Source organism: Pyxicephalus adspersus, chromosome 5 (genome assembly GCF_032062135.1).
Source record: "Pyxicephalus adspersus chromosome 5, UCB_Pads_2.0, whole genome shotgun sequence".
NCBI lineage: Eukaryota > Metazoa > Chordata > Amphibia > Anura > Pyxicephalidae > Pyxicephalus > Pyxicephalus adspersus.
The window spans coordinates 115744167-115763093 of NC_092862.1; the positions used below are offsets into that span (position 1 = coordinate 115744167).

An 18927-nucleotide genomic window follows, 5' to 3' on the forward strand; every position below is an offset into this window, starting at 1 on the left:
GTGGTAGATTTATTTCACTGGTAGATTTTTTTCATTAGAACACCGGATAGGGAATCCCCCTCCTCCGCAGTGTCTTGGGAGGAAGGGGATCCCCCATCAAAGATCTCCCCACGGCAGCCGAAGGGAGCCACAACAAGGAGGCTGAAGAGCCGCATGTGGCTCCGGAGCCGCAGGTTGCAGACCCCTGACCTAGGGCCTATTTTGGCATTTCAAAAATCATAAGACAGTGCCTTATATTCGGGGAAACAGGGTACTCAGGATCTCAGGTGATACCCAGAGGAAGTAGACAGTAGCATGAGACTATTATCTGACCTGATTGTATCCTCAAAGTTTGTAGGTCAGGCCTGACCTTAGGCTGCGTACACACGTGCAATTCTTGTATACAAACCGCACGATGCATGAATGAGTGCTGTACATACAGCACCATTCTGCTCTTGGGAGAGGGGAGGGGGAGAGCAACGGAGAGGAACCCTGCTGTGCTCTCTTTCCTTTCCCTTGCATTAGGTTCACTCATCGTTCATGGTCCGTGGATCCGCCAAGAGGGATCCACAGACGATGAACAACGCAGGGTAAACACACGCCAGATTCTCGCCTGATATCCACCCTGAGCCGATTATGAGGCGAGAAAAATTTGATGTGTGTACGTAGCCTAATTGACAGTAGACTTACCAGTAAGAATAACTAAAATTTTTGTAGCATCATTTAAAAGTGTGTAAAATTGGTGAATTTGAATATAAAATTACATATACATGCCAAAAAACTTTCTATTTAGGCTTTGTATTATGTGTTTTTTCCAATACAAACTAAGTTCTGCTTTGTGCCATTTTACAGCTCTTCATTGTGTGATGGAGAGCAGTGGTTCACTGGTTGCATGTACCAAAATAAGGATGGTGTTGGCCAAAAGTTTCAGTGGTCAAGTTAGGAAGCTGTAGCATTAAAGAACACACCACCCAGCCCCAGGCAGTTCAAGCATAAAAAGCTAGACTTGTCTGCATTTATATTGCAAAACTTGGAAAGTTGGCAAAATGTAGCTAATCACAAGATTTATAAGGACGGTGAATGTTTGTAAGTACGAATCACTGTCACATGAGCACATATCCAACACATCTAACGGTCAGTATAAAAACCAAATTATTTATTTTTTATTGAAATATGTACACAATTAATCAATGATATTTGAATGTGATCTTTTTCACCCTATATATGGCCTATTCCCTGCCTTAATAGAAAGAAAAAAAGTTCATCCAATGCTTAGGTGTTACACTTTCAAAATATGATTGTTCCTTAAACTCCATACTGTTTTGCTTGCAGTTTATTTCTCTTCTCAGTCTCTAAACTTTACATGTATTTATTTTAGATTTTTCCTAAATATTTGCAATAAGTAATATAATGTTGGAATATAATGCCAAGCCTATAGTTCTGTACCTGGAACTTTACTTGAACTCTTGCATATGGAAAATAAAGCTCAGAATCATGATGTCCCCTTCACTACCCTGAATGTTGTGATGTATGTCCATATTAGAAAGCTATGAACTTCAGTGTGCCAGAGCTGCTGGACAAACCTACACGAATGAGTATAACTTTAATAAGTGATTGTGATATAACCATTTATCCAACAAATTATTGTAGATTTCTTTTGTGTACCCATTTATTAAAATGTTTTATTTTTTTCCCCCTTTGTTTACTTTTAGTCTGATGTAATTCACCAAAGTGTTTTTGAGCTGATACACACAGAAGATCGAGTGGAATTTCAGCGTCAGCTGCACTGGGCATTGGACCCCGCTCAGCCTTCAGGAGATGGCCAGGGATCCCCAAGTATGAAAGGCATCCTCTCTTTTAAGTGTTTCTTCGTTGTGTGTTTAAATGGGTCTGTGCGATACATTAGGTTTATAATTATTTATACATTGATAGGCTATAAGGAAATATAGAATTAATGAAAATTAATTTTACAGTATTCTAAGTTGTTTGTGCACCAGCTCTATGACATGAAAAAACTGTGTGCACATTTGGGTAATGATATGTAACAAAACAAAACTTTAGCTATACTCTTTATATACTCTTAGTTGTGCAATCTGGGCTGATTTATTGAAGTTCTCCAAGTCTGGAGAAGATAAACTATTATGGGAGATCCAGGAAACCTGGAATATATATCCTAATAATCATTTGCTGTTGGCAAATGTTTAGTCTTGGACCAGATCCATTCCAGGTTTGCTGGATCACCCATGTTCACTCATGATAGTCTATCTTCTCCATTCATAGAGCAAACCCTGCTTTCACCACTTCTCTCATAGGCTAAGCTTGATTCTCAGAGTGAATGACATAAAGGGCCTTAATACACAATATGAGCAGACACAATCAGAATACCTAATCTCAAAGCAGAAAATCCCACAAGCATGTGAATGCACTTTCTAAATCTGTATGATCTGATTTACCTATTTATTTCAATACAGTGGGGAGGAGGTGAGGGCTAGCAGGTGCAGTTATACACTTCTGGTACCACTTCTTAGAGAACAGTAGTAATTAGAACAGGTTTTCCTAACTGTCTAGGTGAGGCATGTCAAACATAAGGCCTTTTCACTCATCCTTTGCGGCTCTGCGGTGAGTTAATCTAGAAAAACATTCCTTTTCTGTATGTATTGTTTACACGTAGTCGCCAACCTTTTTGGACTTGTGGACCACTAAATTTGCTGGCCCCAGATGTTTCTCTACAAGAGTTCCTCGAGAGGTTGCTAGGGGTTCTTGAACAATAAGCAATTTGTAATTCCTGAGTCAGTTACTACTGACACCAATGATCTTTTTGGCTATCTGGGAGGGTGACATTCTTCCCAATGGCCTGCATTGTAAGAGGCATTCTTCCCACTGACCACCACGCTAATGTACTGTGAGCTGTAAGTAAATATATAGTAAATATAGCAGGGTGTCCCCGGCACCTGGAAGTTATTTTAAGGCTTCCCTCATGATTAAAAGGTCGAGAAACACTGGTCTAGAATTTAAAGTTCATTAAAACTGGATAAATATTTTTACTGAGTAGTGCTTGTTTATGCTAACTACATGACTCCTAATTGTGTGGTGGGCTTGTTTAGGCATATTTGTTCTTTAAAAATATAAATTACAAAATTATTTGCTTAGGTCTGCATGTCGCATGTAGAAAAAAGTTGAAGTTTAGTTCATGCAAACTGATGCAAAATATCCACTGTACAAATATGGCTGTTTGTCATAGACATTGCATTCTTACAACTATATTAATAGTCAGGCTTGTACAAATTTGTAGTGGTTTTTGAATAACACAGAGGAACTGTGTGATGTATTAGTCATTTCTCACTGCACATCACCAAAATATTTAAACATGCATGTTTTGTATTTTTCTAAAAATGCAATTTTTGCTGCAATTGCTAACTTTCTTCAGAAAATACAAGTTTGCTGGCTGCCTCTAGCCTTAGCACATTTGTGAATCAATTGCTCAGATGTGGAACAGATTACAGACGTAAGAACTCCTGCTCTTTACACCTTTTTGGGTCACTGACTCAAAAAGCATTGATGCCGAACAACATCCAGGCAACTAGAGGTTACAACCTCTTTATTTCTTTAGCGGTCTCACGTCTGCAGTGTATACTTTTTATGCCCTATACACAATACCCTGTTCTAAATAAAAAACTATTGTTGCTGCGTTGTTGCTGACTAGGAATGTGCAACTGTGCATGTTTCTAGTTCTTAGACCCTGCTGTAAAACGTTTAAGCTTGTCCTTGTTCTAGTCAAGTTCTTTGACACATACACTTGCTGGTAAATTCAGTCTCTGCATATACCGTATTTTTCGGACCATTAGACGCTCCGGACTATAAGACGCACCAGGTTTTCCGCACGGGAAAACAAGAAAAAAAAAATTCATTTGATTTCCCCTGAGATCCAGCGTGCGGCACTTGTGCCCGCCCATGAAAAAAAGTGCGTCTTATGGTCCGAAAAATACGGTAAGTTTTTTTGACCTCAAGCTTAGCTTTCAATAGTTGAAAGGATTAATTACAGGTTTTCATTAAAGTAAACTTTTTAGAATGAAAGTAAATTAGATTGTTCTTGGTATTAAATTTAAAATGTTTGGGTTTATTTAGATGTGGAAGGAGTGACAAATAAGCAGTGTTTTGCGATTTCCCCTCTACAGTTTGTCATTACTGTCCAAACATAGTTGGTGTGCAGCCACAGCGTGGCTTCCATTGTTGTTATTATTTATAAAGGATTTATATAGCGTTATCATATTAGGCAACACTAACTGTCTCTCAAAGGGGCTCACAATTTACCTTCCCTACCAACGTCATATGTCTTTATAACGGTCTAAGGTAAATTTTTGGGGAAGCCAATTAACCTAACTGCATGTTTTTGGAATGTGGGAGGAAACCGGAGTACCCAAAGGAAACCCACGCAGATACGGGGAGAAGCTGCAAACTCCATGCAGGTTGTCCCTGGGCATTGTTGCCAAGAGATCTTCCTACACAATGGGTACAGCTGTGCAGTGTTTGATTTAACTCTTCTAATTTACATGTGACTCCTCCCGATCCCCTTCTATAAAGTGGTAGCAAGTCATATTTATTTATATGAATGGGTGTGCCCGTAGAAGGTTTAAAAGGATTATAAACAGAAGCATTTTTTTTAATCCTCTTGAAATTATATTCTATTGAGTATTTAGATGAATTGGTATTCATTGGAGAAAGTATTGTGTTTTTTTAATTAAATCTAATCATCAGAGGAATAAAATACTGATCTTTTTTTCCTATGCCCAGGTGACAATGGATTTACAATGATACCGACTTTGTATAATCCTGAGCAGCTTCCACCTGAAAATTCATCCTTCATGGAAAGGAACTTTGTCTGCAGGCTAAGATGTCTTTTAGATAATTCCTCTGGATTTTTGGTATGTGATCTCTACAGCTGTACCACTAAACCAACATAGTATAACACTTTTCAGTATAAAAATGTGTAAGCAGTTCATTTGTTTCTTTTGGTAAAGATTTTCCATTAGTAAATTTGTGTTTTGGAGAAAACATAAAAGTAAAAAAAAAAATCTAAGGTACAGAGTGTATTACATGGTCTTTTTTATTCTTCTGTATTTGACACCTGTTTTAAATACTGTTTTAGATTCAGACTGATGACCAATTGTTGCACTATATGACTTTGAATTGCAGGTCTTCACATTTTTCCTGAACGTAAAGAGGGTTTATACAACCTGTCCTCATAATGAAACTACATTTTTTTTGTATTTTTAAGACAAAAAATTACAACCCTTTTTTCCCCTCATAAAATGCTAAACTTTTAGTTGTTTTAACGCTGTATGCAAAAATATGTGAAAGTGCTTTTCAGAGCATTTTCTATGACTTTTAATTGCCTGAAGCTTCACATGAAATGGATAAAATAGAATTACTGTTCATGAGCCTCTCAGTGTTTCCTGTAATTGTGAATATGTTCTCATATGTTATGCTCCAGGCTATGAATTTCCAAGGACGTCTAAAATATCTCCATGGACAGAACAAGAAAGGGAAAGATGGAGCGCTAATTCCCCCTCAGCTTGCACTCTTTGGCCTGGCTACGCCGCTGCAACCACCTTCCATATTGGAGATCCGAACCAAAAACTTTATATTCAGAACAAAGCACAGACTAGACTTCACTCCTACAGGGTGTGATGCAAAGTAAGCAACCAATGTGTGGACACTGGTGGTGTCTTGTCCCTCTTCTGTTCTTTAGCCTGGGCCTATAAAACTTTGTCCTTGGGTGGCACACACTGACGATACACAATTTGCTTTTTGTCTTACTGCAGTGTAAAAGCTTTCCGTTAAAAGTAACTCAGTAGTTTCAATGGATACTGCCACTACTTTAAACATCCTAGCATGTCCATTGAATGTTTATCAGATGTGTTGTGGTAATGCACTACAAATGCATTCTGACTTGGGAAGCATTTGCATCATGTTGGGGACAAAGCATGTGGAGACTAAGACTTTCTTCACCCTTACTCTTTGTGGGCGTCTGCTTGGAATGCACAGACCTCTACTATTCTAATATTCCAGAATATTTACTAAATTAAACACAGGTAAATTAATCTCATTACATGTTTACATTTATATGGCTACACATTTTAACCCCCCTAGCGGTGTTAAAATGTGACTCAAGGTGAATTGTCCATGCAAAAAGCGGTTTTCTCGAGTCACACTCGTGGTCGCTAAAAAGACAATAAAAAACCCACTTACCTTGTTTCCTTGGTGTCTCCCGGCATCCTTCTCGTCCCTGCAGGTTCTCGGGACACCTCCTATTCTTTCAGTCTTCAGCCGGCGACTGCAGAGACGTTCTCTGGGGTTTCCCGGTGATGTCGGTGCATGCGTCGGTTTGTGCGGGAGACCTGGAGGGAAATTTAAATAATTTTGTATTGAATTCAATACAGAATACCTATATTGGGTCCAATACAAATAAATCCTTATATTTAATATATATATATATATATATATATATATTTATATATATATATATATATTGTACAGTATACTACTGTACAGTTATATTACAGGTTTCACTGTTTTTTTTTTTTTTTTTTTTTTTTTTTTTTTTAATGTTTTAAATAAAAAAAATTTATTTATTAAATTTGAAAATTTTTGGACATATTTTGGTGAGTTATACGATAATTCGGTGAATTAGAACCTACAATCCAAAATAAATTGCCATGCAAAAAAATGTAACGCTTTTTGCATGAAAATACGGACGAAATTAGAACACTAGTGGGGGTTAAAGTGTTGTTGTTTTTGTATTAGTTTTACCACCTTTCTTTGTTTTGTACATTTATTTGTTTTAATTATGTCCTATAATCACTCATTACTTTTGAAAAAAAGCACTTCATTTTTTTGTCTTTAGTTATTTGGGATTGTTAACATTTTTTCTATTTTATTTACAGAGGAAGTATGGTGCTGGGATACACAGAATCAGAGCTATGCATTAGAGGAACTGGATATCAGTTCATTCATGCTGCGGATATGCTGTATTGTGCAGAGAATCATGTTCGAAGTAAGACACTGAAAATTAGTGACTTAATTTTTTTACAGCTATTTAAGCTATTGCCACAAAATTAAGGTGTTTGTTTTCAGAGAACACAGGAGTGTTAGGTTTTTAAAAGGTTATTTTAAAATTTTGTTTTAGTGTAACATTTTAGCTGTATGCTTAGGGCATTATTGTATCGTGTTATTGGAATTATAAGCTTTGCATGACTTGTAAAATGTAGCTGTTTGCAACAGAGACAAAACTGTGTCAACACAGGATAGGTTAATAAGAAGTGTTGATATTGACAACTAAGAACGTTATCAGGGAGGAGATGTAGTGTGTGTTCCTAAAGATAATACAGAAATAATATTTTGTGTTCTGTGAAAAAATTCAAGATTAGTCAGTGGAAGGTGAAAATAGTTTTTTCCTTGTCATGTTTTGTTCATAAATATGGAATGTACTGTTACTTTCACTTTTGTAGCTGGATAGGTTTTTCTCAATGCAGACTTTTTTTTTTAGCTTTAATTAACAGTGCAGTTAATTTCTTTATTTGCAGTGATCAAGACTGGAGAGAGTGGTATGACTGTGTTCAGGCTTCTTACAAAAAATAATGGATGGGCCTGGGTACAAGCAAATGCTCGTCTCGTTTATAAAAATGGACGACCTGATTACATCATTGCAACACAAAGACCTCTTACGTAAGTTTTATTTTTAGGATATTGGGATAGTGTTGGTATGGGGTATCGGCAGGCCTGTGGGCTAATAGTTGAAAGCACTTGTTAGACATCATTACTAGACTAATAAGTGATGCCTAATTGAAGTTACCTGTCGTCATATCATTCAGTAAACACCAACCATAACAGTGTGCTACAGATGAGTGGAAAGCCATCCTGCATGCATCTGGCTACAGTAAAAATATATATTTTTATACATTATTGCCCATTATTATTTTATCTTTGCATCTACTGATTAAGTGCAAAGAGTGTTCTTTCATATCAACATGACGCAAGGCATTGCAGGTTCTTTTATCTATAATGTGACCAGTGTTAGAAGCAATAAATGTACAGATATGTTTTTTCTATCTATGCTGAAAGGGGAACAGTTAATAAATCATCAGAAATTAAGCAATTTGAAAGAACAAATACCAAATTAGCAAATACTTTAGACAATACTAGGCTATTAATAATGCTTTGCAGTCAACCGTTACCCATTCTCATGCTGTCCCTTTGTTGGTAATATTACCTGCAGATCTTACACCATTCAACTGACAAGTATATTTAAAAGGCTGTACTGGATTTTTGCAGTTGTAATCTTGAAAAAACTTCTGTTTTTTTCAACCCTTTTTTATTTTTTAACTTTTTATTGTTGAAGGTAGTATTCTTTCATTAGTATGGTAAGGGTGCCTGTCCTGTCAGATTTCACAGTATGTACCTACCCTTGGTTTCCCAATCGACAGGGTGCTCAGCATGTAATTTTGGTCTTGGTTACAATTCTTTCCTTGTCATCACCTCTATGTATCTGTGGGAAGGCTCTTTACAGTAGTAGCTGATAGGGAAGAGTATGAGGGGTGGGGCTTATGAAAACCGTGTACCAGAGCACCCAGTGATTTGAGGGAGCTGGTACAATGTGAAAGTTCCTGACTGGGAGGTGCCTAGTACATTATTATTTATATATTAGGTATTTAGGTATTTATATTAGAACTGCCAAACATATTACATGAAATCCTTTTCCCTTTCTATATCTGGGTAAATATACATGACATTTTGCATGCATTGACTCTCTACAAGTGAAGAAGATATTAGCATTGATTTCTTTTACGGTCACACCCACTTGAGATGTGAACACAGCTTGTAGTTCCTCTTTCAGGCAGTTAGTGTAATTTAAGCACTAAACCACCCTGCCCAGAGCAATTAACCTTAGAAAACATTTACACATCAACATGTCATCAGTTTGGGAGCTGTGTAAATTATGGTGTTTTTTTTAATGATGAACATTTTTTTTTTATTTAATGATTGAACATTAAAGCCACACTTAGTAGTGATATTTTACGACACTTGCAGGAAAAGACCACTTTTGCAACCAATTTACATTTAAATAAACCAAAGTTTGTATAGCTATCTTGTGGTTTGCTCATACCCATGAGTTACCCATATTTTATATGCATATCAACACTGAAAAGTTGTATACATCCAAGTCTAATGGTCTTCCATAAACAACATGTAGCCAAAGATTTGCTATAGGCACATTTTTTTAAAAATGCATTACATAAATTCAGTCCCTCATAATTTTTGTTTGTTTTTGTTTTCAGAGAGGAAGAAGGAGCAGAGCACTTAAGAAAGAGAAGCTCACAGCTGCCTTTCATTTTTGCGACTGGTGAGGCAGTGTTGTATGAGTCCTCATTTCCTTTCCAAGGTGTAATGGGCCCCACACAAAATAAACCTAAAAGTTCTTCAAGTAAAAACTCTTCTTCCAAAGCAGCAACAAATGAGGCACCTGTCAATCCTGCCTCCCTTCTGGGTGCCATGCTTAGACAGGATGAGTCTGTGTACATTTGTCATCCGGCTCCAAACACCTTCTCTTTTGACAACTTTTACAAAGATGCTAGAAATGAGCTGAGCAACGGCCTTCCCAGTGGTTGGCAAGAAAATCGGCTTCCTATAGCTAATGACAATATGAAGCAAGGAGAAGCGGCCTTTTCTCAGGGAAAGGATGCAACACTGTCATCGGATCGTGCAGAAGTCTTCTTAGAAGGCAAAAACAATGAGCTTTACAACATAATGAGAAGCCTAGGAATTGATTTTGAGGATCTGGAGATGATACAGCGAGATGAAGAGTTTTTCAGAAATGAATTTGATTATTCAGATATTGGGGAAATCGATGTGGCAGATGAAATTTTGAATTATGTGCAGGATTCCCTAAATGGAAAATCAGACTGCATGTTTATGAACTCAAATGTACAGCAAATACCTTGCGTACAGGATTCCAGCAATGTAGTAGTACAAAGTAGGTTAAACACAACACAAATGTGTCCACAACAGCCTAACCAAATGATCCCACAGCAGCTGTGTCAAAAAATGAAACACATGCAAGTCAATGGTGTTCTAACGAACTGGAATTCTGTAACTGGTGTCCCGCTAACTTATAGGGATCAACCAGCCAGCATCAATAATGTTGTCCCAGACTTTTATAAATCTGAACTCACCAGTGCTCCATTTGCTTGCAAGCAGGAATATATGCCTTATCAGGAGACAATGCCCTCAGTGCCACTGCCATCAAATGTTACACAGATGGACTTTGATCTTGGAAATGTGGAGCAGACAGTGTATTCTGTGCCTGCAAACTTGGATGGGCTAATGGAATGTTTATCACAAACTCCTGAAATGCAAGACTGTGGTGTAAATGCCCAAACCGTTATAATAAATGCCCAGCCTTGTTACTCCGGTGCTGTATCCATGTATCAGTGCCTCCAGGAACCCCAGCCATCCTGTATGAATCAGATGCAATATAATGCTGTCATGCCAGCACAGCAGCAATTAATAAACAAAGTAAGTGGTTTTCATACATTTTATACAGTCTTCACTTTATGAAAAAAAAAACTATGAATTATATTTTCGGTCCATGCAATCTGCATTTCATGTGCCTCTCCTTAATTTGTCAAATAAGTTCTGCCTAAACTACCCAGTCATGTTTTATTTGGTTACTTTGTATCCAGTCAGGCTTAGGCCCCTTGCTGTACGTAAAAAATGGTTCTGTATGTGTGCAGTGATTTTAATATTGACTATACACTAATCAAAAGGTTCATGACTATCCAGACTGAGCACCACTCAATTCTGCCTACAAACAGTGGACGTGCTCCTCACTTTGTACAATCACATCCAGCAGAACTGTGTTTTTGTAAAGAAGAAGCATTCCCTTTGGCAGCTTGCTATTGGGGACTACTTCCTTGTTGATTTACTTTAGCTTGTGAGAGCAGAGGGAAGGCGTGCAGTGGAGTGGCACACCAGTAGGCAAAGAGATCTCTTACCCAAGTAATGTTCTATCACTATATTAAAAAATCAATATCTAAATGAGTAATGTTTGTTTTCCTATATTTTTCTAAAATGTCAGACAGCACCAATTACTATACTGTAACTCAGGCTATTTTTTTTTTACATTTTGGATAAAGTGGGAAATAGATAAAACATCTGCTTAGTTTTTATTAAAAAGAATTACCTGGTAACAATGTTGTCATCAGGACAGAAAGTGAAGGGAAATCTCCCCAACAGGGACACACATCAAGTGTGGGGGAAGATTGAAACATTCATGTTTATTATTGTTTTATGGTGGTGCTTTTTCATTGTGTGGCTAAATATAGATAACTGTAGATGCCGACTGGTTTTATGTCAGTTGTAACTTTTTTTGTGTGCATAAAATTCTTGTGTATGTATGTATGGTGAACACGCTTGCTTCCCACTTTTGGACTTTTAGCTAAAAAGTGCTATGTTGTAGATTTGTCAGCAACCAAATAGATTTCTGGCCTTTTTGTAATGGGCATAATACAGACATATGTATACAGAAGATGGTAATATATAAATCATTAGTAATAATTTATGTAAGCCCCATAATTACTAAAACAGTTTAAAAGGGTTTTGAAAGTATTGTAAAATACTTTAAGCATGACATGCTGTAATGTCTTTTTGGGTTAAAGCCCAGAAGAAGCTTTCATATTTATTCTGCCTATGCAGTAATAAAATAATTCACTTTTTTCTTTGTACTGCAGCATGAGTTCAAACACTGTCTGCTGTTAGTTTCAGATTTCTGCTCTGTACAATTCCTGTGACCTGATGCATCCCTTCCCCAGTGATCATGCTTCCTGAGCAATGCTGTTGATTTCAGCACTGGATAAGGGACATGTATGATCTTTGGAGACTTGGGCAGCTTGGTTCTGTGCTAAACACATTCTAATTGAGCAAAGGATGACCACAAAGTAGTAATGGAAGGAATGATTAGAGCCCCGGCCATGTGTTATTGCTGCCTATGTACCTGCTTTGAAGATTTACCTCTTTGTTCATTCTGGTAACCATTGTCTAATGTACGGAAAGTGACCAAAATCCAAAAACTGACTTGTTCTCATCTTGACATTTTTCATATACATTTGATTGTCTGAATCTTCAAAATTTTTACTCAAGGTTTACACTGAAGGTAACTTCTACTAATACATATTTCATACCATAGTCTCTTAGAATTTTAGATTACTTTGTTGCTTAGATTTTAAACAAGTCAACATGTCAACAAGTCAACAAGTCAAAAAAAGAGGTGCTTGCAAATTGCTATCTTTACCAAGTTCTATGATGGTAACTTTGCTTCTTTTGAATGTATTTTATATCTATATAGCAAGGAACAGCTAGAGATAATGCCATTTTAAATGTCTCAGAACACTGGCAAAAATATAAAAAAAATTATTTAATAAAATATTTTTTGATAGTTTCCTTTGTCAATCGCTGTGAGCAGGGTTGTGGAGTCGGTACAAAAACCCTTTGACTGCTACTCCATTTAATGTTACCAACGACTCCAATTTAAATATGGTGATGTATGCTAATGTTCCATGTTGATTGAAACTCAACATACACAGCATTTCATCACTGCCTAAGCTCAGCCATTTTTAAGTTATATGAAGACGTGAGGCTATACCTGCCAGGAGGTACTTGCAGATACCATGAGGATCAGGAACAACTTTACTTGTTCAAAAAAAAAAAAACTACATCCTTTGCTGGTTTAAAACTATCAATTAAAACACTACATAAACAAAAAAAAATAAAAACCTAAAACAGGATAAATGTTAAATAAACTTGGCATGTAGCTGTCCACTAATTGATAAACAAAAATAAATAGTGCAGACAGCTTTCTGAAGCAGGAATGGGGTGATAAACCACTTTCTCACAACACTCTCAGTGTGCAGGGGATGTATATATGTAGAATGCAATCTTACTGAATAACCCTGATTAAATTATTTAAACACTAAGCAAAAATTTCATAATCCTATCAAATTATTATTTTTTATGAGCAGAGTATAATCCAGGGTTACAAGATGTATAAATGTTAGGCTGCAGAATAACTCAGATGAGCTTTATACTAGTGACAACTCCACAGTGGGCTTAATTAAAACAGCAGTGGGACATTTCTACATACTGTATGTTTTCAGAACAACTTACATTTGATAGTAGTCATTAGATTTTGTTTACTGACTCCCGAAACCTCAAAATTACTCTGACTCCACAGCTCTGGCTGTGAGTCCACCCTTCAGCTAGTACATTCTGTAGTAAGAAACTATGGTGAGCGATAGGAGAGCTATTCATATAGCTAGAAGTTTTTGTTGTCCTGCAAAACACATATTCTACCATATACTTAGGGTGACAACACTTCTTGTCCATAAAGTGTTCTAAGCAGGCATTGTCACCCTAGAAAAGATTTTTTTTAGTAGGGTCAACAAGTAAAAGTTAAAGAAAAATCTTTTACATTTTTGTTTAGATACATTTAAAAGTTTATAAAAGCTGAACGATCCCTTAATATGAATTATGTCTTCCAGTGAGGATAATTTTATTTCACTGATTAAAGTAGTTGAATGTATGGAGACTACTCCGTTCCTTTCAATTAAACACACATACGGATTCCCCTGTGTAGCGATTCTTATATATTCTTCTTTACATTATTACAACATCAGTCTTTTTTTATATCTGCTAATTGATTTGCCCTTTTTCCAAATGAAAGACTGTGTGCTTTTATTTGTTGTATATCATGCATATTAATATGTGTTTACCTTTTTTTTTCTTTCTACAGCAGTTACAAAATGGTTTTGTTGGAGGAAACCTGAATGAAACATATGCAGCACCTTTGGAAATGGTAAACAGCACCCAAGCTGCTCCACATTTACCATCACATCATCTTCCTGCAAGCTCCAAGCTTTTCCCAGACTTGCCGTCAAGTGGATTTATGTGAGGAGAACAGCATCTGTGCATACTGTTAAAGTGTGCTCCTGTTGGCCTCAAAAAAAAAAAAGACAATGCTGAACATGCTTTAAAAGCCACATTACATCATAAAGAGTTTATTTGGCTATTTGCACTTTGTAGGCCGCCAGTGGCTTACACATTGGACAGGGCTGGCCAGGCCATACGTGGAAGTAGAAAGAGAGCATATTATGGAATTAAGCAGAATGGCTCTGCTTTTCCCATTATTATTCAAAGTTCATGTTATTTTCAGTGAAATTTTAAGTCATCATATTTTTGCTATCCAGTTCTGTAAGATATAACATCATCAACAAGATAAGGCAAAATTTTATTTACCTCTTCACTGCTGTACAATCAAAATGTTTCTTAATAGAGCACTTAAACCCTTTGAGTACAATGGCATGATATATAATTTTATATAAAATTTACTTACCTTTATAAATTTTATGAATTCCATTAGGAAAATCATATGTGTAACAAAGGCACTTAAAATTTAAGTTCTGTTCACTGTTTAGGGTTCAGTGGTCAACCTTAAGTTATTTTTCAGTGTGCATATTTGTCCTCACCCATGAACTTCTGCACATCAAAATGTGGCTTTATAGCTACACATATTAAAGTGTCTTGAAGCTACATTTAAATGTCCCTAAGCCCTTTGAAATTGTTGTAACTCATTAAAAACCCATTCTGCATCAATTTCATAATGATATTAAATCAACCAATTCAGAAAGTAGGCCCGGCATTGAGATGTATGCAGCTAGTTAACAATTTGGTCATAAAATGTTAACAGTTTTTGACAGTGCACAAGTTAATACCTTTGTGGCCATTTATGAAATTTGCCAAAGTTTAAAGTAAAATTATCATGGAAAAACATAGACTTATATTGCTTTTGCAGATGATACGTCCTTAGCTGTCATTCTAACCATCTGCCTTTATTACTTTCTGATCACAAAGTATGTGACTTCACATGATGGCTGATTAGTGATAAGACAGTGTTGAAGTCCGGGATAGCCAAGGAACTAGCATTTTCAGAGGAATAATGGCAGCCAAGATAATTTTACAACATTGAAAAAATGTGGAGCTCTTCATTGTGGAGTAATGTGGGTTAAAAGGTAAAACAACATCTGAGTATAATAAATGCATTCTTGTCAGGGGACATAAACACACATAGCCCGGATAAGGTCCAGTTTTCTTATTGCACTGAATATATAAATGTCCCCCATGTGTCTCTTCAAAGTGACTTGTTTTTTAATTGTCTTAATTTATCAACAGACAGACAATCCCAAGCTGGAGAATTCTTCACAACCTGTTTACCCTATTCAAATATATATATATCCCATTGACCATTGCATTGACTATTGAATTCATCAAAAATATAAACCTCAAATTGTAAATGTTTTAATATAACCTATCCTAAGTGAAACTTCCCCTCACCTATAAATTGTGCTCCTTTAGCCACCTTTGCCAACGCAAGGTTTAACGTAAAACATCTTGCGCCAGGAAGAAAAGTTTTGTAATATGTTATTATTGTACTTGCTTGTTTCTCCTTGTCAGCTTGGAAAGCCAAACATTACATAGATCAGTGACAATCTTTCCAAGCACTAGGAAAACAACATGTGCCTTATCTTGTTTTTTTTTTGTTTTGTTTTTTTTCATATTGTTTTTTTATTTTATATCTCTATCTATGACTCTATGCAATGTTTTTCAACATGTCAACCTGTCCGGACAACAAGGACAGTATATGCATTAGGGTTTGCTTGTACAGTAGAAAAATGAAACAGTATTGACTTTTTTTTTTTGTTAGAGTGTAAAGAATGAAAGTAAAATCTGTATTTTGTTCTTGTTTTAGTTTTTTTTTTTTTTGAAAGCAGCAATCTGTTGTGGAAATTTAAGACAACCTTCTCTAGAATTGCACTTATTTGGAGTCCATGCTTGCTTGGAATGAAGGATTCCTGATTGCATATAGTATGCATAATCTTCCAAGCTTCAGTTCAGTTTTGTTTCCAGCACTGTTTGTTGATGTTTGTCATGAGAGTTTTATTAAGATGAGCGTAGCTTTGTCCTAGGCCTGTTACACTAAAATGCCCAAATGCAAGACTTTTGTTGTTGTTTTTATAATATAAAAATATAGAAAACAAAATAAAATCAAGACTTCATCCTACAGTTTCTTGTACATAGTACTAAATGTTTGCATTTAACTTTTTGGCATTTTCAAAATACACAGTTTGCTAGCACTTCAGATGTTTTAAAGTGTAGATGTTCCTTATATGCAATGAAGGCAAACACTTCATGGGGGTAACAAATAAACAGCAGCCTGTGACATTAGCATGGCTGACGTGGTTCCTAGTGAAAGTAATAGGATTGGATTAGTTTTTACCCAGCAGATTGTTTGCTCCATTGTGTGTAGGTGGTGTAGACACTTCAAAATGTCCTTATTTAACTAAGTAAAAAAAAGGTGAGTCCTAAACAAAAATAGAAAAAAAAAGGAAAAAAAAAAACACAGTGAAGGCTGCTTTGATGTGGAGCATAACCAGCGTGTTGTTACATGTTATTATACCTGCTGAATTGTATTTTTTTTTTAAGTAAGATGTAAAACATAAACACAAATATATGTTCATGTATTGTTTCAGAGACCTATTGTGGGGTCAAGACTTCTCTAAACACAATGTTATTTTTGATTGTTTTTCATAAGTCCTGTCTTTCACAAAGGTTTAAAAAAAACAAATTTTTAAAAGAATACAGCTTTGTATTTTTTTTTTATCTGTAAAGATTATTTGAATTGTAGATGCACCAATGTTTGGTGCAAAATGTTGAAATAATAATAAAATGTATATGTTAAAGTGATTAGTGTGTGTGTGTTGTGAAACTGACATCAGTGTCCTTGTAAAATGATTCTGAGAGTTGTAGTTTTCTTGTAATTCAAAAGCAAAACTGAACACAGCGGTGTCAGGGGTTTCAGTGTATGGAAACCATGGATTTTAATAAATAAAGCTTGGGAACATAAGCTAGCACAAATCTATACAGGGTATTAAATAAAAGTGACTAAAAAATCAAAAAGTACTGCAACCAAATCAGTACAAAGCACAGCAAAGCCTTCTTAGAACAGAAAGAATTCACATGACTCAATCAGAAAATAAGAAGATTATTCCTCATATCAGGATAGTAGGTGGAGTCATGCAAATCATTCCTGTTCCCCACCCACTATCTTATTTTAAGATTTGTGATGAAATGTGTATACTTTATACCTAAACCTTGCACCAAGGTCCCTAGCCTGTGGAGTGCCTATACATTTTTGTCCTAAATAGCAAATGCATTTTTGATGTTAAAGATTTTCAGGTTGCTTGGCTGTGATGCTCATCTAGTGGTTTTAAAATTTTCTAAATTACTAGTATAAGTATACAGTTCAGTTCTTACTTCATTTGCTGCTTATACACATGTTGGAAATAATTATGTTGAAAACCAGTAAAGTGGTTTCTGTATTGAGGGAAAAGCAAAGCATTTTAAATTTAAAAAAATCACACTTAAATTCCACAGATCCCTTAATCGCACTAGAGATTGTCCATTGGGTCCCGCAATGTCCTGGAATTCTCCTTCGTCCTGGCGTAGAAGAAACGCTGGGCACCGCCATCTTCAAGTCACTCCATCTCACACTGCGCATGTGTGAGATTGGCATCTCTTTCCCCTCAATGAAGGAAAATGCCCCATCTGGGCAGCCAAGAGCCTCCGGGCATGCCCGACGTATTCCCCGAGGCTCTGCTCTCCCATTCAGTGGCGATCAAGACAAAAAGGGAGAGGCTTCACCCAAAAAGAACAATATTTTTACTTTATATAAAAGGGTTGTTTACCATTTTATGTAAAGTAACAATTTGATTTTAGGTCCAATTTAAGTAAAAGCCACTCAAATGAAAAACACGATGCAGATACTTGGCCTAATAATGAAGTGGCATAGGGCTACCTGAGGTTACTTGAAACTTCAGAAGTTATATGTTGTTCAATAACAAAATGTCCTTATACAGTAATGTTGGTTTATAGAGCATTTTAGAATAATTATTTTTCCAATCTTAAAATGATGACTTGCAGTACCAAGCATCAAGTATGAATGTATGTAAGCCCCCTGTAAGTTAGAATAATTTGTTGTACAGTTCCATGTAGTTGGAAGCTTTTGATTTGCTTTTTACCCCCTTTTTTTGTATTGTAAAACATATTTTTATTGCCTTATTTCTTTATTTCTAGTGCATTTTTACCTTTAGGAATAATATTATTTTAGCTGCCAGATATGCATACTCTCAACTGGTAATTATATTCAAACTATTGTAAATTGTTTAAGCTGTATAGTACAAGAAATCATGACAACGTGTATGCTATCACAGATTTCATATATCTCCCTCTAAAAGCACTCATTGACATGGGATGGATAGAGTGCACAATGAAATCCATGTCAGTAGGCACCAGCAGACCTCTTCAGCTATCCTTTGGCATTGGAAGAAAGAGTAAACAGAAATGTTTTCACGTATTGCTCTTTTCTCATTTTTCCTGGAATAAATTGGAATCAGGGAAATCACTTTGATCCCTGTTTTCTCTTCCATAGTTCTAAACATGCACACTTAGACAATCCAGGCATCCATTTTTATGAAAGAAATATCTTGAAATCTTCATGAAAATCAGACTTGATTGGTATTTGATGTCTACCACCTACTTCACTATATCATTACTATATCCACTGTTCATGGTACATTAGTGTGATGGGCAATGGGAAGAATGCTTCTTACATTGTTGGCGAGTGAGAAAAATGTCAACATTACATATAACAAAAAATACTGGAGCCTTGGCTTAGAACTCATTTCACAGACACAAAGTACACATTAAATAGGAGTCACTCCACAGAAGATTCCTAGGTTCTTGCCTTCTTACTTACCCAGGTAGACAGACACATAGTATACA

General features: G+C 36.1%; 1 protein-coding gene across 1 annotated transcript in view; it reads left to right on the top strand.

Moving 5' to 3' along the window:
* AHR (aryl hydrocarbon receptor) overlaps positions 1-16830 on the top strand; it is an 82394-nt gene extending 65564 nt beyond the window's left edge. Inside the window, exons 5-11 of the mRNA XM_072412532.1 lie at positions 1692-1815; positions 4771-4901; positions 5471-5673; positions 6924-7033; positions 7563-7704; positions 9315-10551; positions 13823-16830. Coding sequence (XP_072268633.1) covers positions 1692-1815; positions 4771-4901; positions 5471-5673; positions 6924-7033; positions 7563-7704; positions 9315-10551; positions 13823-13981 — 2106 coding nt within the window. The 3' untranslated portion in view covers positions 13982-16830. The remainder of the gene's footprint in view (positions 1-1691; positions 1816-4770; positions 4902-5470; positions 5674-6923; positions 7034-7562; positions 7705-9314; positions 10552-13822) is intronic.
* The last annotated feature ends 2097 nt before the right edge of the window (positions 16831-18927 follow it).